Source organism: Tympanuchus pallidicinctus, unplaced genomic scaffold (assembly GCF_026119805.1).
Source record: "Tympanuchus pallidicinctus isolate F22 unplaced genomic scaffold, pur_lepc_1.0 scaffold11, whole genome shotgun sequence".
NCBI lineage: Eukaryota > Metazoa > Chordata > Aves > Galliformes > Phasianidae > Tympanuchus > Tympanuchus pallidicinctus.
In genome coordinates this window covers 17,759,408-17,783,159 of record NW_026294627.1, presented here as the reverse complement: position 1 = coordinate 17,783,159, position 23,752 = coordinate 17,759,408, and the positions used below count along the sequence as shown (strand labels likewise).

Genomic DNA, 23,752 nt, shown 5'->3' with positions numbered 1-23,752 from the left:
AAAGAAGAGTGTAAACAGGAGGGGCTGTTTACAAGAGTGGATTGTGACAGGACAAGGGGGAATGGTTTTAAATGAGACGGGAGGTTTAGGTTAGATGTTAGGAGGAAGGTTTTAATCAGAGGGTGGTGACTCACTGGAACAGGTTGCCCAAGGAGGCTGTGGATGCCCCATCCCTGGAGGCATTCAAGGCCAGGCTGGATGTGGCTCAGGGCAGCCTGGTCTGGTGGTTGGTGACCCTGCACATAGCAGGGGGTTGGAACTCGATGATCTTTGAGGTCCTTTTCAACCCAGGCCATTCTGGGATTCTATGAAGCATCTGCCCTATGGACAGTGGCATCCTGCCCGGCCCTCCTCCATGCTACATGACTCAGTGCCAGCAAAGGCACACTGCAGTGCTGAGAGGGCACCACAGCAGAAGCTGTCTCGTGGCCATTTCCCAAGGAGGGCAGGAGGAGGAATGTGTGCTTACTTCCATCCCCGGGTCCCCATTCACTTTCTCCAGATGGCACTGAGCACATCTTCGGCTGCCAAGCTTTCATCCACTGCCAACCACATAATTTGTGTGCTCATACATCATTTCCACACCTCTTCAGACCCCCACACTGGGGCATCAGCTGGAGAGGCTGTGCACGGTGTCTTGATTAGGGATCAATGTCAGGGCCTGGGGATAGGGACAAACCCTACCTGCCTACTCTGGTACTGAGCATTAGCACATCCTTTTGGGCTCCCACCTCCCCGGGACAGGCAGTAACAAGCATCAAATATGAGCATCCCACATTCCTCATCCTACATCCTGCATCCCTCATTCCACATCTTACATCCCACACCCCACCTCCTCCCCTGGCCAGCCCCATCCCAGCCACCACAGCACAGTGGTATCACAAGTGGCTGCCAATCAGTTCTGTATTATTGATGATGAAAGGCAATTAGTCTCCAGAAGCATTATCACAACATTCATTGCATTTATGATGTTTTATTAGTACTATCAGTCAGAGATTTTATGAAGCAGAGGTTTGCTTTTTAATTAGACATTCATGACAGAACATCAAATCTGACAATCTGCTTAGTAATTTATCACAGGATAAAGAGACTCCAGGTGAAATCCAGCTTTTGCTTACACACCTTGATTTTGCACTGAATGTAGCAGGAGCTGCATCTGTTTCCAGCAGTGTCCTTGGCTCAAGGGCCTGAGCACCCTCATCGGCCCAGGAAGACTGAAGGGACAAAGACCTCTAAGGTCATCCAGTCTAACTGCCAGCCCATCCCCATCATGCCCACTAATCCCTCAGTGCCACATCTCCACATGCCTTAAACACCTCCAGGGACGGTGACTCCACCTCCCCCCTGGGCAGCCCATTCTAAATGGATGGAATGATAGCTGGAGAGAGCCGGCCAGTCTGCCTGGAGGACTGCAGATTTGTTACGGGGATCTGCAGCTGTTTTCACTTCTTCCTGCTGTGGACTGTGTGGGCATCAGTCCTTTTTCCCCTTCCCATGAGATCTATCTGTCCCCTCTGCTCCCAGGCCTTGCCCAGTGAGCCAGGTCCCAAACCCCACACCAGTGGATACTGCCAGGTACTCCTGGCTTGAGAGATAAGGGCAGAATGCTTAAAAACACTGTGATTACAGCCTGCTCCCAACAAACCACATTAAAATGGGCAATTATTTGATCCAGAAATCTCTAGGACAAGATAATAGAGGATGATCACCTCACTAAGGCTCGGAGGCAGGCATGGGGCACCAGCTTAGCACAGTGATGTGCCAAGTGTGCCTTGGCTCACAGGGAGAAAAGAAACATCGCCTTCATTTGGTCCAGAGTGAGGAAAGGGAAGGTACAAATGCACAGATACACACAGACCGCTGACACAGAGAGCTGCTAAGCAACGCTTGCTCTGTCCTGTGCATCACAGAAATGGCTCTTAGCTGAAGAGCCAGGGGAAAAGTGTTAATGCAAATGCATTAGGATGCCTCTGTGATGTCTGAGCCTGAGCATTCACTGCTCACAGCCACCCACCTGCATGGGGGGCATTACCCACTGAGTGCAGGGCAGGTGTGCTCTTTCTTTTCTATTTTTTTTTTACAATAAGGGTGGTGAGGTGCTGGCACAGGTTGCCTGGAAAGAGGTGGGTGCCCCATCCCTGGAGGCACTCAAGGTCATAGACAGGGCTCTGAGCACCTGATGGAGCAGAGGATTGCACTAGATGGCCTTTAAGGGTTCCTTCCAACTCTAATGCTTCTATGGTCCTGCTGTTTGGAGCAGGAATCTGGTAGGGCACAACACAGATCCCAGTTCTCACACATTTCTCCATTGCCAGTAATCAGACTGTCAATCTGCATTTCGTCCCAACCCCACCACCAGCGTTTGCTTTTGCTCCCTTCTGCCAGCCCTCATTTGTGCAACATATGGTGACCAGGACTGCTGCGCTCAGAGGAAAGATCGCCCACCTCTGTGCAAAGTCATTTTTCAGCTGTTGCAGCTCCCTGGCTCCTCGTAGCACAAAGCTGTGGTGTCAGCACAGCACAGGTGGCAGCATGGTGGGTGGGAAAGGAAGGGCAAGGCAAGGAGAGAGAGCAGTGACTGATGGAGAGCTGCCTCCAAACGCAGCTGGGTGTGCAGCAGAACGCATCCCCTCACTCCTGCAGCATGTTCCTTCACCTGCCCAGGGCTGTAACATGTCCTGACTTCGAAGCAGCCACACTGCAACTGGGACGTGACACTTGGTTTCACCTCTAAAGCACCTGCAAAATATCTATTTTTAGACCAGATCAGACTTTCAGTAGCAATTTGCAGCACAGATATGGTTCCTGTGTATTTCAGTGAGCACCACAACATAGCACGTGCTGGAAGAGGGGGAACACAGCTCCTGAGGCTGTGTGGGATGGGGACCCACTGATCCAGGTGTCTGTGTGAACCAGGGAACAGCACAACAAAACCACAACACTTTTTTACTCCCACTTCTAAGCTTAATTAGTGCCACTTCTGTTGAGCTTCTTCAAGGACTTGGGTTTCTTTTGGTACCAGTGTGCAGTAAGCAGTGCACTGCTTTCCTCTGCAATGAAAGCCAAGGAAATAACAATGGCATTCAAACCTTTTTGTGACATGGCAGTCCTTTGCCTTCAAGTAAACTAAGCTCTACAAATAAAAAAAAAAAAAATAAAAGCTGCAAATGAGATCCTGAAAGAGATTGCTTTGGTTATTTGAGGAAGAACATAGCTCTATTTCCATCTCCCAGGACCAGCCCTTGGCCAGACAGCAGGATGGGGTGAGCACGGCCTGGCTCAGGGCTTTGCACCAAGGGAGCACGGAGAGCCAGAGAGCTGAGCCCTGTCTGCTCACATTGCTGTGCCCTTCCAGATGAGAAATCAATCACCTCCTCCTGCCAGGTGCACCAGGGTGAGCAGTGTCCCCCTGAGCCCTGCTCCTCCTGCGGGGACGCTGAGTTCTCCAGGCAGCGCAGCTCCAGGCTCACCTTTCCCACTGGCCTGAAGGACACAGGCAGGTCATGACTAAATCATGAAATGGCAGCTTGAATTAAACAGAGATTCACTTCTTTTACAGCCCATTAATAGCGAACCTTCTCTAATTGCAATAATTTGTGACTATAAATGACTATTAATACCAGGCTTGTCTGGGACATTATCTGGGACAAAAGATCATTTGCTACCCAAAAGGAGGGATAGGAAATGATTTTGTACTCAGGTGCTGCTTAAAGTCATGGTTTTGGATTGCAGACAGGGACCATCACAGAAGGTTACACCAACTGGAGTGGAGCTTGGTTGGGATGTTTTCAGCAGAACTCAAGAAGTGAAGTGTCCAAGGCTGCAGCAGCTGTGGGTGGAAGTCTGGAACTTTGCACCAAGCATGATTTACAGTGTAAAAGATTTTATTGGGATGGGAACTGCCTGGAATAGATACAAAAGGGTACTATGACCAAACAGAGGCACTTGGGCGATTTGCCACCCATCCAATTGTTCCCACTGAATGCAGGCATAACTTTCCATTTTTTTGTTTGCTGAAAACCAAAACCAGACCCCGTTCAAAAATCAAATGTTTAGACTCTGGCAAGTCTCTAATACCCTGTACTAATGCATACATCTCTTACATATGCTTGTAAACATAGGAATGTAGAAAATTGGTATCGTAAGGGACCTCTGAAGCATGAGTTCATCTAATCCAAAGCTCTGCTCGAACAACAAGAAATTGGATTGGGTTTCTCCAGCCAGGGGCTGAAGCACTCCAAGCACTCCAAGGTTCCCCAGCCTTGCCAGACAACACCCCTGGTCCGTGAGTGCTTTAAAGCCAAAGGGTTGCCTCACATATTTCATCTTGCTCACCTTTGCTTGCATCTTATCTGCAGGTTTTGGTATGCTTACAGTGAGTTGAATAGGACCTCGAAAGCACCTTTCCCTCCATACACAAGGATCTTTGTGCCATTGCTTCTTCAGTTTTCCAAAAATCCCTTGCTCAGGGCCCTCGAAATGGAAGAAATGGAGCAGTCATAAAAAATCCTCCTTTGAGGATTAATAACTAACCCAGAGTAGTTAAAAGACACAAAAGGAAGGATGGGAAAACAGAGGCATTTTTTCACAGTGATGGAGATAACCACCAGGGAGCTGTGCTGGCCAACATTTTCATAAGTGATTTGGACAAGAGGTGAATGGTGAAGGGAAAAAAGTTTGCTGAAGTTGCAAAATTGTCAGGGAGTAACAATGACAACTGGCTCTGCAGGGCTGCAGGAGGATTTTAGGCTGCAGAGTGTCTTCGACAATGAAAAGGAAGATGAAATTCAGCACTGGTAAATGCTAAGTAATGTGCATGGGGAAGCAATCTTAACTGTGCGTGCTCAGCGATGGGCTCTAAATTAGCTATTATCACTAGGGAAGAGATCTTTGAATAGCTCTCTGAAATACCAGCTCATTATTCCGTGGTGGTCAAGAAGGTAAATAGAATGTCAGGAGTTATTAGGAAAAAAACAGAGAGCGAAACAGAAAACATCATTATGCCATAGTGTAGATGTACTCAAACCCTGAATCCTCTACACAGCTCTGGTCTCTGTTCTTAAAAGCATGGGCTAGAACTCACAAACAGTGAGAGAAGGACAGTAATGACTGGGAAGCACAGTAATGGAATGACTTGTTGGGTGAAGCGACTGCCAAAATGAGGACAATGAAGTTTGCAGAAAGAATGACTGATGGGGAATAAGACAGCGATCAGTTAAATTATGAATAGCATTTAGAAAACAACAAAAAAGAATGCTCATCTTCTGTTTCTCAAAGAATAATTCGGTGGGCATGAGTTTTAAAACTTGTTTACCTAAACCACAGAAAACATTATCAGAAGATAGGAGATGTAAAGGCACAGATGAGTTGTAACAGAGATTAAATACCGACTGCATAAAAAGTCAGGTTAAAAATAAAAATGTCAATGCAGCATCCAGCTTCAGGTTGCGCTGGAAATACAGAAATGTTTCCAACGGAAACAGTGGAAATTTGCATTTAAGCAGAGGTATACAAACAGGACTGGATATATAAATGCAAACATGCACACAAGCACAGCAATTCCTACAGTGCAAGGACCAAGAAAGAATGGCCCTACCTGCTCTGTTCATAGCAGGTGCTTCTCTAAGCACCATCACCAGTCACTGCCAAGTGCCAGTGTCTCCCAGGGCTGTCCCAAGCCCTGCTCATGTGCCATCACCTCTCACAGCTGTCAGCCCTGTTCTCTGCCTTCAGGTCCTGGGTGGAGCTGATGGCTCCCACACAAGCAGTACCTGGTGCTGGCAGCTGGCTTGAGCTTTTGGGGAGGGAAGTGCGTGTGCATGTCAACACCTCTGCTCGGAGAACAGCACCTGTGTGGGAATGAGAAAGGCATGGTAAAAATGTAATCTACACATCACTATTGGAAGGAAACTGAATTGCAAGATCCTGAAGTCTTTTGGATCTCACAGGTAACAGCACCTTTTTTCCCCATTCCAATCTATTAAGATTGGAAATCTAGCATGGACAAAAGGTTATTCCATACCCTGTTTATGGAGGACCCCAGGCTGTGCTGATGTTTGCTAGTTCTTTCCATCCTATATGAATGCTTTGAGTTTAACCATCATGTTATAATGTTTAGCAGCGAGAATAACAAACAGTTCACCTTTCTTCTTTCCAGAACTGCAAGATCCCAACAATATCTGGAGTCAGTGGCACAGCACGGCACAGCACAGCCCTCCTCCAGCCCAGCTGTGCCGCTCAGATCTCACATGCAAGGTAGGACTGGTGCTTGCAATCCAACATTGTAACGTGTGTCAGGAGAGGGTCAGGTGAGGTATCATAGACTAATAGAATGCTTAGGTTGGAAGGGACCTTATAGCCCTCCGAGTTCCAACCCCCTGCCACAGACAGGGACATCACCCACCAAATCAGACTGCCCAGGGCCCCATCCAGCCTTGAGCACCTTCAGGGATGGGGCACAACCTCTCTGGGCAGCCAGTTTCTTATTTTTCCCTTTTAGTTTAAAACCATTCCCCACTGTATTACCATTATCAGACTGTGTTAAATATTGGTATCCCTCCTGCTCAAAAGCTCCTCCTGCAAGTACTGGAAGGATTCGATGTGGTCTCCCCAGAGCCTTGCCTTCTCCAAGATAAACGAGTCCAGCTCCCTCAGCCTTTCTTAATCGGAGAAGTGCTCCAGCCCTCTGATCATCTTAGTGGCCCTCCTCTGGACCCCCCAGGCTTGGACACAGTGCTCCAGATGGGGCCTCACAAATGTAGAGTAGAAGGGGACTCCCTCTCTCTGCAGACCACCCCTTTTTTGATGCAGCCCAGGATAAAGTTGGCCTTCTGAGCTGCAAGAGCACACTGCTGGCTCATATTCAACTTTTAATCCACCAGGACCCCCAAGACCTTCTCCACAGGGCTACTCTTAATGAGTTCTTCCTTACTCCAGACCCATACTCATAGCTGGGATTGCCTCAACCCAAGTGGAACACCTTGCCCTTGGACATGTTAAACTTCATTAATGTTCTTGTGTGCCCATTTTTTGAGTATGTTCAGGTATCTCTTGCTCTGTCTCAGTTGCACCACTCAGCTTAGTGTCATCAGCAAGCTTGCTGAGGGAACACTCAATCACATTGCCTATGTCATTGATGAAGATGTTGAAAAGCACCAGTCCTAAGACAGACCTCTGAGGGACACCACTTGCAACCAGCCTCCACCTGGACATAGAGTTGTTGACAACAAACCTCTGGCTATGATCACCCAACCAATTCTTTGTCCACCAAATAGTCCAGCCTTCAAATCCATATTTCTCCAATTTAGAGAAAAGGATGTGGTGGGGTACCATTTCAAAGGCCTCGCACAATAACATCAATTGCCCTTCCTTTGTCCACTGATGCAGTCATTTCATCATAGAATGCCACTAGACTGGTCAAGGACTATATTCCCTTGGTGAAGCCATGCTGGCTGTCTCGGATCACCTCTTCATCCCTCATGTGCCTTAACATCTCTTCCAGAAGGATCTGTTCCATTATCTTCCCAGGCACAGATACGAGGCTCACCGGTTTGCAGTTCCCTCGCCTACCCTTTGGAAAAAGCTTATAGCTCTCAATCACGGATATCAGGACAAGGTTCTTCCACAGAGGGTGGTGGGCACGGAACAGGCTGCCCAGGGCAGTGGGCACAGCCCTGAGCTGCTGGAGTTTAGGGAGTGTCTGGACAATGCTCTTAGACACAGGCTTCAATTTTTAGGTGATGCTGTGTGGAACCAGGGTTGGACTTGGTAACCCTTGTGGGTCCCTTCCAGTGTGGGATATTCTATGATGCTATGCTCGTTAGACTTTGTCACTAACAAAGCAAGGGTCCTGTTGTTGTCATTCTCTGTTACAACACACAACAAACCTGTGGCCTGAAACACTTCACAGGACAAGAATGGCTGAAGCTACTCTAATGACACTGCATGTTTGTTCCTGCCTCACGACTCAATGGAAAGAACTGGGAGCAGCAAACAGAAAAGGACACCACACTGTCAAGCTGTTGAGAAATGAATAATGTATCGGGAAGCAAACATAAGCATTATTCCTCTTCTAATCTGTATCACGAAGCATATTACAAATTAACCACTTTCCCCAGACACTTACTGTATTAAGTAGCTCTAGACTGAGCCCCTCTCAGGATGGACTGTGCCATCTGCATTTAGAAAATTGCCTATACATTTATTAAAGTGAAATTCACCCATTAATTAATCCTGTCAGCATTTTCCCTGGAAACTCTCATTAGCACACTGAGCTAATTACTACAACTAGCAGCCCTAGTGGTGCGCATATGTGCAGGCTAGGGAGGAAGGAAGGTTTTAGCATAATAAAAGATATCCCATTCTTCCATTGGTGCTGAGGTCAAATTGAAACAGTCAGAATGACTTTGGACCAAGATAAACTTGTCATGTTATTTTCCTTCTATGCTGGATCCTTGATTGCTGTAGGAAAAATATATTTAAAAGAGAACAAATGCCTTCTGAACTAGTGAAAGTTAGAAACACAGAACCACAGAATATCCTGAGTCGGAAGGGCCCCACGAGGACCATCGAGTCCAATCCCTGGCTCCTCATAGGACCACCCAAATCCAACCCCGTGTCTGAGAGCGCCGTCCAAACGCTCCCTGAGCTCCAGCACCTCAAGGCCGTGCCCACAGCCCTGGGCAGCTGTTCCATGCCCACCGCCCTCTGGTGCAGCCCCTTTCCCTCACCCCCAGCCGCCCTCCCCGACGCAGCTCCATGCCATCCTCCTCACTGAGTCACCTTGCCAACACACACGATTGCCCTCAGCTGACCAATCTGCAATTTTTTCCTGAATTTGATACGAAGGAGAAAGCACTGTTTTAACAACTCTCCTCCTCCACCTTACACTTGTAGCATTAACACAACTATGATTGTTACTTCCAATAACTCCACACAGCTGCTACAGGTGAGTGCTCCACCAGCACAGCCAGAGTGGTCAGAAAGGGGGATGACAACAGTAATATCATGCACAGCCCTGTGCTACTGGACCAGCACCACCTCCAGCTGTCAGTACTAGGGTGTGTGGTGTGACAACCACAGCAACACTGCACACTTGGGATTGCCAGAACCACGCGGCAAAGAGAGCAGGATTTCAGGTCATGTAGACACTGGGAATGCGTTGAAGACTCAGTTGTCAGAATTGACATGTGTTGATCTTTTTAAAAATTTTTAAATTCAAAAGTAGTTTGTTTTTTTCCATAGGCTTGAATCCTCAAGAGAGGAGAATCAACTTCTGGTCATTCTACTTGTGCACGTATTACATCAGTCTCAAAACGGAGGGTCCTCTTTCTCTGGATATTACACAGCACAGGGCATGTTTTGTGAGAGAGTCTATGTTAGGTCATCGTGGAAACCATCCCACCCCAATTAGACATGGTTTGCTCTTACTAATTTTACTGTAGTACATGTTTTGTAACCATAATTATCTAAAGCTCCAAGCAATACTACACAGAGATACTCAACAACAAGCACATCTGCAGTCCCAATTCTTCAGCACTCTGCTGCATACCTAAGTTTTCCCCAGCCTTTTATCCCCTCAGATTCAGCAGGAGGATGGTCCCTGTGCATAGAGCAGCTCTACACACACGCCTTCAGAATGAGACCTTAAGTAATGCTGTGTAACCCGAAAGGCATTCCCTATTTAATGAAGAATAGTAAAAATTGTTCCTTACTCAATAAAGCAAAAATACCTATAATAAAATTAGGACCCTGACCTCAAATAGTGAATGGGATTTTTTCAGTTTGCTAAGGTTTTTTCCCAGCTTTTTGATCATATCCTTCCTTGCCCTTTAATCCCAATAGAGTTCAGCTGTATTCCTCTAGTAACAAATGGATTCCGCTGTGGCTAAAATGATTGTATAAATAGGGATGCTAATGCACTCCCTTTAGCTGATTAGTACCAACTATTAGAGACATTGAGTTCAGCTTGTATTTGTATTATGATTTCTATTAACTTCTGTCCCCAATCCCTATACAAAGGTACTCTGGCACAGACATAGCATGAAATAGTCTGAGGATGTAAAGCAGTTCTGGTTTTGAGAAGGAAAGGAAGAAATATTTAAAGAAAGGGTTCATTTGTGCCATTCACAGCAGATGGTTGCTTATTTAAATGATCAAGTTAAGTAAGATGCATTTAGGACTATCATGTTTAATTTGGTTATTTAAATGAATAAACTGCCTGTAAGGCAATGGTTTCTACAAATATAATCAGGTCACATTCAGCTCTGATTCATGTTTGCTGATTTTGATATGGTTAGATCCAGAATGAATTAGCTCATCGTTTCTCCATGTGGCTAAACTGTTTTGCTTACACGAGGGATGTTTTAGATCAGATGAGAATCACCCTGATGCATCTATTGATATTATGTTAATGCATAGCAGATTAATGCTCCTGCAAATTTGCATATAATGAAGATGGCCCACAACCCTTTGTCCAAGTGCACATCCCTACGTGCCTGCCCCAGATAACAGGACCTTTCCGTATCAGCAGCAGCCAAGAGAGGAGGAAAAGCAGCTCCTGTAATTCTTCTTCTACGCATTCAACAGAACCACCTTTGCCCGCGGAGTTATCAAGTAGTTACTGGGATGGCAGTGATTATGCAAATGACATGCAATTTTAGTGACTGAACTAACACTGCTGGGGACTTGTTCAGTGGAAAGGAGGCATCTCCGACCCATGTAAGTTGCAAGGAAGGTAAGGGCTTGTATGGTAAATAAATTGTATTGTTCTGCCCTTTTCCTTGGCAAGCTTGGGGAGTGCTTATTACTTAGAGCTTGTCCATTTTTTCCCCACTTAAACAGCTCTGTGGAAAAACTCCATTTAAAAGTGAACAGCTTTTCATTCTTGCTGAATTCTTGTCTTCTGCCTGTGGGATACTCTGCCTATCTTGCCTCAGTGAGTTGCATACAAACAAAGCCTGTTTCAAGCAGGACATGCAGCCTGAACACTCACTGGGATCCTCTTCTGGGCTCAGCTCACCTGCTGAGGCACAACTTATCAAAATCAGACATTTGTGCACTTTGTGAAATGCAGTGTGACCAGAAAACCCAGCCTGGAGAGGGTAATGAAGGTACAAAGCACCTTGGGGCACTTCCATATGAATAAATGCACACAGGTAATTTGACAAACTCATTTTAAAAAGCCAAGGAAAACATCAGTAGCTTTGTTCACTGTGCAAAAATGTCTCAACTGCCAATAAAAAGCTGGTAAGTGAATTTCATTGAAAATATCCAAATTTGGGATATTTGCACATTTTTCCATCTATCCTGCAGTAAATTGATAAATAGTGGGGGAGGGCTGAATGGGAATGTGGAAAACCAAGTTCCAGAGTGATGTGAAATGGATACAGAGAAAACTTGGGCTTGCTACTCCCTCCTCTTGGTCTTGGATTCCACCACAAAGCCTTTGGCTTCAATGTAATGAAACAGTTTTTGGAAAACTCCATTTTCACAGGATCATAGAATCATAGAATGGTTTGGGTTGGAAGCAAACTTTAAGATCACCTAATTCCAACCGCCTGCTATAGGCAGGGACACCTCCCTCTAGACCAGGTTGCTCAAGGCCCCATCCAGCCTGGCCTTGAATGCTACCAGGGAAGGGGCATCCACAGCTTCACTGGGCAACCTGTTTCAGTGTCTCACCATCCTCCATTTCTTCCTAATATCTAGGCTAAATCTACCTTTTTCCAGTTTAAGGCTATTTTTCCTCATCCTGTTGCTACATGCCCTTAAAAAGTCCTTCCCCAGCTTTCTGTAGGCCCCCTTCCAGTACTGGAAGATCACTGTAAGGTCCCTCTGGAGCCTTCTCCAGACTGCAGAGCCCCAGCTCTCTCAGCCTGTCCCCATAGGTGCTCCAGCCCTCTGGTCACCTTAGTGGCCCTCCTCTAGACCTGCTCCAACAGCTCCATGTCCTTCTTATGCTGGGGGCTCCAGAACTGGATGCAGTATTCTGGATGGGGTCTCATGAGGGCAGAATAGAGGGACAGAATCTCCTCCCTTGACCTACTGGTCATGCTTCTCTTGATGCAACTCAGGATACAGTTGGCCTTCTGGGCTGCATGTACACACTGCTGGCTCATGTTGAGTCTTTCATCAACCAACATCCCCAAATCCTTCTCCTCAGGGCTGCTCTCAAGGCATTTTCTACTCAACCTGTATCTGTGTTTGGAATTGCCCTGACCCAGGTGCAGGACCTTGCACTTGGCCTTGTTGAACTTCATGAGGTTGGCATGGGCCCACCTCTCAAGCCTGTCCAGATCCCTCTGAATGGCATCCCTTCTCTCTGGTGTGTCAACTGCACCAATCAACTTGGTGTCATCATTAAAATGAAAATGTTCCAAAGAGTTTATAGCTAATAGCAGTATAAAAATAATGGAAGGAAATATATATACTTATTTGACATTTGTTATATTTACTCTATAAAAATCACTTTGCTTGACTTATGGCTGTTTTTAGACGTAAGTAGAAGAAGCCACTTACCTTTTAGAGTGTCACTTAATTATACTGCATGCTAACAAAGTATAGTTGTTTCTCGTTACCCACACAAGTAACTGTACAAATTACAACACAACATCCCCCCTCAAAGTTTCCAAAAGCAGAATGAGCTAGTGGAAAAAATAACCAATGAACAAAGCTTCAGCTGGCCTAAGTTTGGGCTTACTTTATTTTTCTACCCTTTTTTGGCCTTTTAATAAAAGATACTGCAGTTTTTCCATTTTGTTTTCACACAGACAAGAAACAGCTGGCAATAACTTACCTTTTTCAATAGCATGGTATGTTTCAACATACTGGTTCAGATGAATAAGTATGAGATTGGGATGTTCAAACAGTATCCCACCTCTGCTGCTCCATTTCTGTGTAAATAAATAGAGAAATGAGATGCTTCCCTTCCTTGGTAGGATCAGGCTCAAAAGCAGCAGGTTTGTAAATCAGGATTTTTTAAGTTCATGCTATGTTCAGTAATATTTAGAGAAATTCTCATTGGAACATTTCACAGAACATTTTTTTTTTGACAAAATTATATAGAATGAATGCATCTGAGACGTTACAGTAAGAATAAACTCTCTTTGGTCTCTCCAATGCTATATATGCTTGTGAGTTGCTTGTGAGTTACCAGATCAAAGTGAATACAGGAATAATTCAATTCATTTCTGAGTAGAATTCTATGTGTTCATGAAGAGCTGGTTTCTGAATTTTCCCTCAAAATCATTACCCCCTGCTGCTCTTTATAGAAACAACTATGATTCATTTCTTCTAGCTCTAGCATCTGTGTTTAATTTCTGTAAATAACTCATGTTCTGATGCCATGTAAATTCCACTGATATGAATCCATATACATACAAAAACTACTCAGAATGTCAAGAAGTCTCAACACAATTAAACTTTTTAAAAATTACTAACAAATAATTCTCAAACTGCCACTCGAAAATTGAATAGTTGTTTGAATTTCAAATGCACTGGGCTTGTAGAACTGTAATTGCTTCTAAGAAAAGGTATACACAAAGGCCCCATCCTGCATTAGAATGTGAAAGAGCAGGACCTGAAAATATTTCAAATCCTGCTGATTCCTGAGGTGGTTCACTTAAAGAAAGAAAGAAAGAAAGAAAGATTAGTATTTTCCCATCAAGTTGAGGTCCTAACATAAAATTCTGGATATAGCACTGGAATAGATGAACCCCTGAGGTCCCAGCGTGTATTAAGCTGTGATTCTACACTTTTATCACAAAATAGTAAATTCTCTCAGACAGCAGTTCCTCCTGGAGCTCAAAACTTGTTTCTATAACCACACAGAAGAAGGACAGCTGGGAATTAAACAACAAAATGTTAATAAGCACACTGTGGGGTCTGGAAGTCAACAAAGAACAAACTCTGGCAACAGACATTTTACACAGGATGCTGAAATTTGTCCTAGCTGTGAGGTTTCTTGTCTCTGCTCTCTGAGGATAAATCTGATATAAAGACAAAAGAGAGAATTGTAGGAATAGGTGAAATGCAAAAAACTCTGGATGATGAGTCTTTCGTATGTCTATCTTCTGAAAGAGTCCAGTCTGAATTCCAGTTGGAAGGGAAGGATCTTCAAGGGAATGTATGCAATGGTATGAATGCTTTGTTGATGAAGCATGTCAAGCTATTTTTTGTATAGTAATTTTTTATTATTTTTTGAAGTATGTTGGCATCTTTGTAAAGAGTTGACTCCTCTCCTGTTTGCAAGCTCCATTTAGGTACTGAAAGGCTACAATGAGGTCACCCCGCAGCTTTCTTTCCTCCAGGCTGAACAAGCCCAGCTCCCTCAGCCTGTCTTCGTAGGGGAGGTGCTCCAGTCCCCTGAACGTCTTTACGGTTCTCCTCTGAACCCTCTCCAACTGCTTCCTGTCTTTCTTGTACTGGGGGCCCCAGACCCCCAGTGATGGAAGATTTAGGTTGGATATCAGTGGAAAGTTCTTTACTATGAGAGTGATGAGGCTGCCCAGAGAGGTTGTGGATGCCCCAGCCCTGGAGATGTTAAAGGCCAAAGGTTGGAGGGGGCTCTGGGCAGCCTGATCTAGTATTGGCTACAAAGGTTGGCTGCCCTGCTTGCAGCAGGGGTTTAAAGCTTGGTGATCCTTGAGGTCACTTCCAACCCAAGCCGTTCTATGATTCTATGATTGTTTGTCCTGGTAGAGGAGCATCTACACTGGTGGCTGACCTTAGAGAACATACACAATTTTGCAGAGACAATGAACAGAGCCAGTAATCCTCAATGTTATGGAGATACGACAGAGTAGATTTCATGCGTGCTGAATAATTATTTCAGGAGGAAGTTTCATTCCTAATTCTGGACACATGAACTGCATCTACACAAAAGGGCAGAGTTAAGGAAAAAATACCAGCATGGTTGAGATTTAGAGGCATGTTGTCTTATAAATCAGTTCAACAAAAAATTGCACACAGTGAAGAACTGAAGCTACCACCAAGATTTCAAGAAGAATAAAAAGTTATCAATAATTCAAAAAAGCATAATTATTTCCTATCATAATTGGTACTTTCCCATGTTAAAAATGCTACAAAAAAGTAAGTAATAGAACAGTAGGCAAGAGCTCTCAATCTTTTGAAGTATTTTATTGACTGCCAGCTTTGAGATAACAGGAGAGCCCTGGTGGAGTATTTCTTTACTGTTCATTAAGACTATAGCAGCACCCGAGAGCACAGCTCCCCGGCAGTAGGCATGGCACAAACATAGAAGCAGGGAAAGGTGCTGCAACAAAATGGGTAAAGTGTCTAAAAGTGGGTAAAAAGATGAGAGCAGCACAGAGGTGAAATGATTTATCTGAGTTCACAGGGCACAGTAGCAGAATTGCAACTGTAACTCAGATCTCCTCCCTCCCATGCCAAACATCACCCAGCCTACTCAAACATGAGGCAAAGGGTGTCGGTGAAAATTAGGCTGTATGGATCAGGGCTCCTGGGGTCATGCTAACTCTTCTTCCCCACTGCTCCACCATTTGAAAAAAGCCACGTTTGGTGAATTGTAATGAACAAATAACCTTGCTCTGGAGGGTCTGCAGTTTCCATCCACATAACTTACTTTGCGGTTCTTCTCCCCAAGCTTCCCCTCAGCCCGTGCCATTTGATGTCTGCTGCCTTTGTGCAACTTTTGAAATTATAGCTTTAAAGCCCATAAGAGCAGCCCAGAAGGAAACAAACGGCAATTTTGCATTTTTCAAAAAGATGTTCTTACTCTACTCACAGCTGAGTTTTGGCTGCAGCTTGTGAGCAGAATAGTAAGTGAGAGATCCAGTCGTGTATTTCCAGGACAATTTGTCTGGGTTCTGAGAGCCATAACTTTTCTCCTTTGGTTGCTTGGTTTTTTCCTATTCCTTCTCTGGTCAAGTATCTATTCACAGGTCAATACCGTGTGTCTCTGAACTCCTGCTTTGGGACCAAAAGCCACCAAGAGGTGTCACGCCAGGATGAATAGACTTTGTGAGCCAAATATACTTCCTCCAGAATTTAGTCTACACTGACAAAGGTCACACTGATTTCAGAAAGAATAACCCCAGAACTGTCCAAGTGATTACATGCATCTCAGAGGACAAATCCACCCTGCTAGAGAGCAGTCAGCTTTCAGCATACAGCCAAGAACCCAGAGCAAATCTGAGTTTGTGCCCCCCAGCCACAACCATTCGATGACTCTGTGAAGTCATGTGGGATAGCAGGGCAACCCATACACATACTGCCTGGTCAGCTGGATGAAATCTCTTGCCAGAACAAGACATTAATTTGAGGCTCTTTCCTTTGTTTAAATACCAATTTCTTTTTTTAGAGATGTGTATTTACTGCAATTACGAGCATACTGGAGCTTTGGGGGCCACCATCTCTTCACCAAACTGGGCAGATGTCTAAGAGACAAAAGCTGTACTGAGCAAACCTGTAGTAAGACAGATAGATATGTAGGCACAACAATCCTATAAGCTTATTTTTTTTTTCCTTTAGGAAAACACATTAAAAAGAAAAAAATATATTTAAAAAGGTCATAGTTTGCACTTCTGAGTTCTTATTAGAGTTAATTAAACTGTTTTCAGATCTCAGTTCTTTAGTTTGTACCAGGATAAAGCAATAGTAAACCATAGTTATCTTACAAATTAATTTTGAAGATTGATTGGCAGAAGATAAGCTATTGTGCAGAAACGAGGAAAATCCTCCTGCATGTATTCTTTGTTTTCATTTTTGCTGAGTAGTTTTCAGAAAGATTCAAACTTTCCTCCCCTTTGCATTCCAAGAAGCGGAGCGAAGGCTTTCCAGCAGAGCTACCCACCAAGTGCATTCTGTGGCTTACTCTCTTTTGCTGAATTGGGAAAAAAAAACCAACCAACCAAAGAACTGGCACGATGTGCTGTGCACTAAAAAGTCTTGATTATCGAGGCTGTTGTCAGGGGCATTTCACTTTGATCATCATTAGAGTGAGATTAAAAAAAAATAAATAGATCACCTTGGGAAAAAAATACATACAAAATCTGTCTGGTTGTAATGCGTTCCATAAAGCACTGCTGTTGGCAAGAAAACTCCAAAGGTAAAAACCAAACCAAACCAAACCAAAAAACCCAGCTCCTCTGTCCATAACATGCATTTTTTTAACATTTACAAATTATTTCTGACTTAGCCACGCAGGGAGCCTACTTTCAACCCTCAATTTGAAAATCATGGAGGCTTTATAAAGTCTTCCACCTGCATCTCTTTTTTGCATCACGGTTCTTTATCCTCTAAAGGATGAAAACCCCGGCATATAAAAACTTTGTTAAGCTGTCACTATCAATAGGGTAAAAAAAAAATAATGGTTGACAAAGAAGAAACAAATTGCATCTTCGAATAAGTTTCCTTCATGCTCTTGTTAAAAGCTATAACCTCTGATGTTAACTAAATTTAACCCATTCTGACCCTGGCGCTGGCCCTTAACCTCTTCTTTATTCTGCTTCCTGTGGTTGCTGAAGAAAACTGGCCCAGCGCTTGGAAAAGCGCTCTCTGTTGCACACAAAGAGGCAGCTTCACTGCTAGGCTGTCAGGAGGGATAGAATAGACGGGGAGGTCAGCACCTGTGCTGAGAAGCAGGTGACAGGGAACTGCCTGGACCATTCTAGGGCAAGTTGTAATAGTTTCTACCCTTTAAATATCGCACTGTAGTTTCGGGTATTCAAGGCAGCGAAGTTCACGTTTTCTTTGTGAATGCAGACTTTAAACAAATTAATCTATTGCTGTTCAACTGACTGTAAAATTAGTAGATTTACTGTTGCAAAAAAAAAAAAAAAAAGAGAGAGCTTTCACTTCCACTTTAATAAGGTCACGGATGTGTCCTAGGCTGCCAACAAAAGCAGCTTTTAAAATCTTTGCAGCTGAACCCAGCAACTTGCAAAGGCTGTTGAACAATGTCTTAGATGTACAGTGGAAACTCCTCTCCCTACAGTCAAGACGTAAAACGAGGCATTTAAAAAACTTACAGCACTGGGAAGTTTTAACTTTAATTGTGCCTCGCCACAGGGACCTACAGGCTGGCTTTATGATTACCATTTTAATAAATTCAGCCAGCCTCGCTTTTCAGGGAGCAAAATCAGTTCCTTGCCTGGATTCTTTAAATCAGACTAAGCAATTTAATGACGGCATGCATCTTCAAAAGAATTGTTTTAATTCACAGAGTAGAGGCAGACTCTTGGAACCAAACAAAACTGTGGCTCTTTGGCTATTACATTCTATGCAGGGCTCTGCTAGCAGCGGCCATTCTTACCACCCAACAGAATTTCTGGGGTTACTTTTACTTTTTGCTGCCTTGTAAGAGTGAAAATAGAGAAGTGTGTGTATTAAGCAGCTTTCAAAAGCTGGAGATGCAAAGAGAGTAAGTGAGCTACTGCAGAACAAGGACCATTTACCTGTGGCTCACCCAGAATATCTGTATCCTTTAAGCATGCATTAACTCCAGTGTGTTCTGCAGCGTGTGGCAATGCTCAGCTCAGAACAAGGGAGTTTTTATCTGAGTTATGTGATAAAGTCTTCATAGAATTGTAGAAGCCTGGGTTAAAAAGGAACTCAAAAATCATCTAGTTTTAACCCCCTGCTATGTGCAGGGTCACCAACCACCAGACCAGGCTGCCCAGAGCCACATCCAGCCTGGCCTTGAATGCCTCCAGGGATGGGGCATCCACAGCCTCCTTGGGCAACCTGTTCCAGTGTGTCACCATTCTCTGTGTGAAAAACTTCCTCCTAATATCTAACCTAAACCTCCCCTGTCTCAGTTCAAAACAGTTCCCCTTTGTCCTATCACTATCTGCCCTTGGAAACAGCCATTCCACCTCCTGTTTATATGCTCCCTTCAAGTACTGGAAGGCCACAATGAGGTCTCCTCAGAGCCTTCTCTTCCAAGCTAAACAAGCCCAGCTCCTTCAATCTTTCCTCATAGGAAAGCCCTCTGACCATCTTAGTAGCCCTCCTCTGGACCCATTCCAACAGCTCTGTCTTTCTTGTGCTGGGGCCCTAGACCTGGACACAGTACTGCACATGGGGCCTTTCAAGAGCTGAGTAGAAGGGGACAATCTCTTCCTGCTGGCCACCCCTTTCTTAATGCAGCCCAGGATATAGTTGGCCTTCCGGGCTGCAGGCACACACTGGCTCATGTCCAGCTTCTCATCCGTCAGGAAAGGTCTTTGGCCAAGGTCTTAGGCCAAGAGTTCCAGGTGTTGCATTAGCCCAACAGTATCAATAACTGTTTTGCACTTGAAAAGTTTTGCACTTGATGTTGGGAATCAGAGCTCCAGTTCAGGAGTAGGGGAGAACTGTGTCACCCCAGTTCACAGCAGCATCTTTGCTCTCTGCCAACTATAAGCACAGATCCAGCCCAACAGAGCAACCAGAACCAGCACACACCTTCTCAGGGACAACTGAACCTGTAGACCTCCAGAATTGGGCTAAGAATATGGAGGAAGCTTCGCAGTAGCATCCTAAGCATGTAAGGTAATACCCACACCCCAGGTCACTGCTGCTCAGGGAACTGCTGCAGAAAGCAACAGTGCCTCAGAGCATTTCCTGTGTGAGGAAAGGCCGAGAGACCTGGCACTGTTCAGCCTGGAGAAGACTGAGGGGGATCTTATTAATGCTTATAAATATCACAGAATGCCTTGGCTTGGAAAGGACCTCAAGGATCATGAAGCTCCAACCCCCCTGCCAGCCACCAACCTCCCCATTTAATACCAGTCCAGGCTGCCCAGGGCCCCCTCCAACCTGGCCTTGAGCACCTCCAGGGACGGGGCATCCACAACCTCTCTGGGCAGCCTGTTCCAGCACCTCACCCCTCTCACAATAAAGAACTTCCCCCTGACATCCAGCCTAAACCTTCCCTCCCTCAACTTAAAACCGTATCAAAAAGACAGGAGTCAAGTGGCAGTGGCTATCTCCTCTGGAGATACTCAAAACCCATGCAGTCACTTTCCCGTGCAACCTACAGCAGGGAACCCGCGTTAGCAGGGGGTCACAGTAGGTGATCTCCAGAGCTCCCTTCCAACCCCGATGGCTCTGTGATTCTGAGGACAAGCAACCTCCTGCCGCCATCCCTGCTGCTTTTAAATGCTCTGGATTATCTACGTGCTGGTGCACAGACTGGCAGAACAGGCCTTGATTTGGCACGAAAGAAAACTAAGCGGCTTTGCTAACCAGCTTGAAACAGGGAGCGGGAATGCGAGCACTGTTTTGTAACACCGCCCAGCACGGCGCGGGCACCAAGGAGACCAACAACGCCGCACGGCGAGCCGGGTGCGTGCGCAGCCCTCGTGGGGCCGGGAGGGGGAGGAGGAGGAAGAGGAAAGAGAAGGGGAGGAAGAGGAAGGGGAAGGGAGGCCTGGCTCCACCCTCCCGGCCGGCCGGGGCAGGTAAGGGCGGCCCGCGGGGAGCTGCGGGCGCGGGGCGGGTCGGACGGAGCCGGGTTCCGCTGAGATAAATGCGGTTTTGGTGTTCTGTGCCCCAAGGGGCTTGCGGTGACAGCACGAGGGGGAGTGGATTTAGGCTGAAGGAGGAGGTGTAGGTCAGGTTCCAGGGGAAATCTTTTCACTCAGAGGGCGGTGAGGCTGTGGGTGTCCCATCCCTGGAGGTGCTCAAGGCGAGGTTGGATGGGGACCTGGGCAGCCTGAGTTGGGGGGGGCTGGGTGGGCCATACGTTCACACAGAATCATTTGAGTTGGAGGAGACTTATCAAGGTCATCTGCACCAACCCCCTGCAGTGGATGGGGGCACCTACAGCTAGATCATGTTGTCCACAGCTTCATCCAGCCTAACCTGGAGTGTCTCCAGGGACAGGGCAGCCACCTCTCGGGGCAACTTGTGCCAGTGCCTCACCACCCTGATTGTAAATAACTTTTTCCTTATAACCAATCTAAATCTTCCCTCTTTTCATTTGAAGCCATTCCCTCTTGTCTTATCACAACATGCTCTGCTAAAGAGTCTGTCTCCTTTCTTACAGCCCTCCCTTATTTATCAAAAGGCCGCTCTCAGGTCTTCCTGGAGCCTTCTCCAGGCTGAACAGCCCCAGCTCTCTCAGCCTGTCCTCACAGGGATGTGTTCCATCCCTTGGGTCATTTCTGTGGCCCTCGTCTGGATGTGCTCCAACAGCTCCATGTCTCTCCTGTACTGAGGACTCCACATCCGCATGCAGTACTCCAGGTGAGGCTTCACAGCACAGAGCAGAGGGGCAGGATCACTCCCTTGCCCTGCTGGCCACACTGCTTTGGATGCAGCCCACGACACGGTTGGCTTTCTGGGCTCCAAGGGCACATTGCTGCTTGTGTCCCGCTTCCTATCCACCGGTACCTTCAAGTCCTCTTTGTCAGGGCTGTGCTCCATTCCTGCATCCACCAGCTTGTACTGACGGCAGAAGTTGCCACAGCCCAGGTGCAAAAGATGTTGCACTTGGATTTATTGAACCTCAGGAGATTATCCTGAGCCCAGTGCTTGAGGTATCTCTGGATGACATCCTGTCCCTCGATGTGTTGACCACGCCATACCATACAGCTTGGTATCATCTGCAAACTTACTGAGGGTGCACTCTTTATACTGATGTTTTTGCAGCTGTTAAAAAAAAAACAACAGATGATTTCTGAAGTCTGTAACAAAATGAGAGGAATGGTCAGGCACTGCATGTTTTCCATTCCTTGTATTGCAGAAAACCCTTACCGGTGCCTTTATTTTTTGCCTTTTTTCTTGCACACTTTTGTTGGTATTTGAGAAAAAAATCTAATGATCATGATTTTTACCAGATGGTCTGGTGGAATGTCTACCATAAACTGTGCTTTCCAAACAATTCATGCTGCATAGGAGTATAGCTGTATGTAAGAAATTTCACTAGTTTTGACAACTGCAAAAAAAAACCTGCTCAGCTCATTGTAATTATGCCACCCTAAATTTAATGTTTGTGTAAAACTGAAAGAGGCAATAAGCACTTAAAATGCCTGATTAAAATAGGCGTATAATTAAGGTATTGTTTCAACTTTGGGCCATGGCTGAATGTGGAATTCAAATTTAGAGACAGGAAGCCCTTTTTGCTTTTAGGTTATAGAAATAATGCTGGTGCTTCATGCATATAAAATCAAGTAACCATCTGGACTACTTGCATGAAATGATCACTGGAAAACTTGTCTGAGAAAAAGACACAATTTGGGGTTAGCTTAATGAGAAGCAAGTTGCGTGTATCCTAGGAAGAGTTTTCAGTGCTGCAATAAAACATACTGTCAAGTATGGTAGTGTTTGCTTTGTCCCACACCATGGTGAATATTGTGCATGGTAATCTTGTACTGTATGGTTAAAGCTTATGAAACTTGGCAGATGTTGGGGCGGCTGTTGATGGGCCTTGCATGGATCACCATTTCATTCGCTGAGTGACTGAGGCAGATCTGAAGCAACAGGGCTTAAATAAAATGCTTCCCAAAGGTGCTGAAAGAAGTCCCAGTGTTGTGTATTTCATGAAAAAAACCCAACAACCTTGCACTGAATGTACACAGCTTTAAAAGTGAGACATGTCTTTTTATTTGACAGCGCTTCCTCCCTTTTAACCACTGGCTAATCTCTGCACAGCTGTGTTAGAGTAGATACAAGGAGAAATGAGCTGGAAGTTTTGGAGTCTCTAAAGGGATTCAGGCTCAAACATTAAGGTATTGAAGATAATGTCAACTCAATACATTTTCTTTCATTGTAAGATTTTCTCTCTGGATTAAAGCACTCTTTGTTACTGGAAAGCTCCTGTTGGTTGCTCGTTTTGTAGAGTAACACCGCATCTTTTCCAAAGAGTGGTTTTAAGGATCGGGGCTTACTGAACCAGAGTTGGCCTTTCTGATAATGCTAACTAGAAGAATCTGACAGTTGGAGGTAACTTGTTTTCTTATTCTTCCTGTTCCTCAGAATGACTTCCTTTTGTGTGATGAAACTTTTATGCCAAACAACCAGAAGTGAGACTGGATATGCAAAACGATTCTGTGGTACTTTCCTGTCATGGACAGCACAAAAGGGAGTTTTCCCTCCATTCTGGATGGTGGTACCTGACCCTAGAAAGACAAATGTGCTTGTATTTGCTCGGCCATTTTGTACAGCTGAAAAATCTCACAAAGATCCTAAAAGGAAAGCAGCATTTGGAAGCGTTGGGCGAAGAATTCCGTATCGGATTTTGCACGTAATCAACCAGGATGGAGAGAGCTTAGGAGATATGCACCGAGCAGAGGCACTCAGACTGATGGATGAACATAACCTGAAACTGGTTCTGCTTCGTGAGAACGCAGAACCTCCTGTGTACAGACTGATGACTGGGCAACAGATTCATGAGGAGAAGCTGAAACGTGCAGAGAAAGAAAAAGCAAGTCCAAAAACAGGTACATACATTGTTAATGTTACAACACTGAGCACTTCGAAAAATGATGTATTAAAAGTGGTTTCAGCAGATTAAATCCTCTTACTTGCATTTGTGTAAATCCTGCAACGTCACTGCAGTCCATGCTATTAGGGATTTGCACTGGTGAAAATAAAATTTTGGATTAGTTTAGGCTTCTCCACAGAAGCCTACTATTGCCTTCTCAGGATTTACTACTTGGGCATCTGCTGGCTTTTATTTTTTTTTAAGCTATTTTTATTTAAGTTAATACAGCTAGACTCTGGTTCTGTAAGGCTCACTGAATTTCTCTTTTACTAAGGCATAAATGACAGACACTTTTTACAA

At 45.1% G+C, this 23,752-nt stretch overlaps 1 protein-coding gene across 4 annotated transcripts in view; it reads left to right on the top strand.

Annotated features, from left to right (window-relative positions):
- Positions 1 to 23,752, top strand: part of MTIF3 (mitochondrial translational initiation factor 3) — a 206,601-nt gene that overhangs the window by 180,867 nt on the left and 1,982 nt on the right. For 2 of the 4 annotated variants that reach the window (XM_052671446.1, XM_052671447.1), the window contains exon 2: positions 22,945 to 23,408. In XM_052671446.1, the coding sequence (XP_052527406.1) occupies positions 22,945 to 23,408 (464 nt within the window). Of the gene's footprint in view, positions 1 to 20,323; positions 20,427 to 21,013; positions 21,214 to 22,944; positions 23,409 to 23,752 lie in introns of those variants that run through there. The other 2 variants (XM_052671445.1, XM_052671448.1) reach the window with 2 other exon arrangements.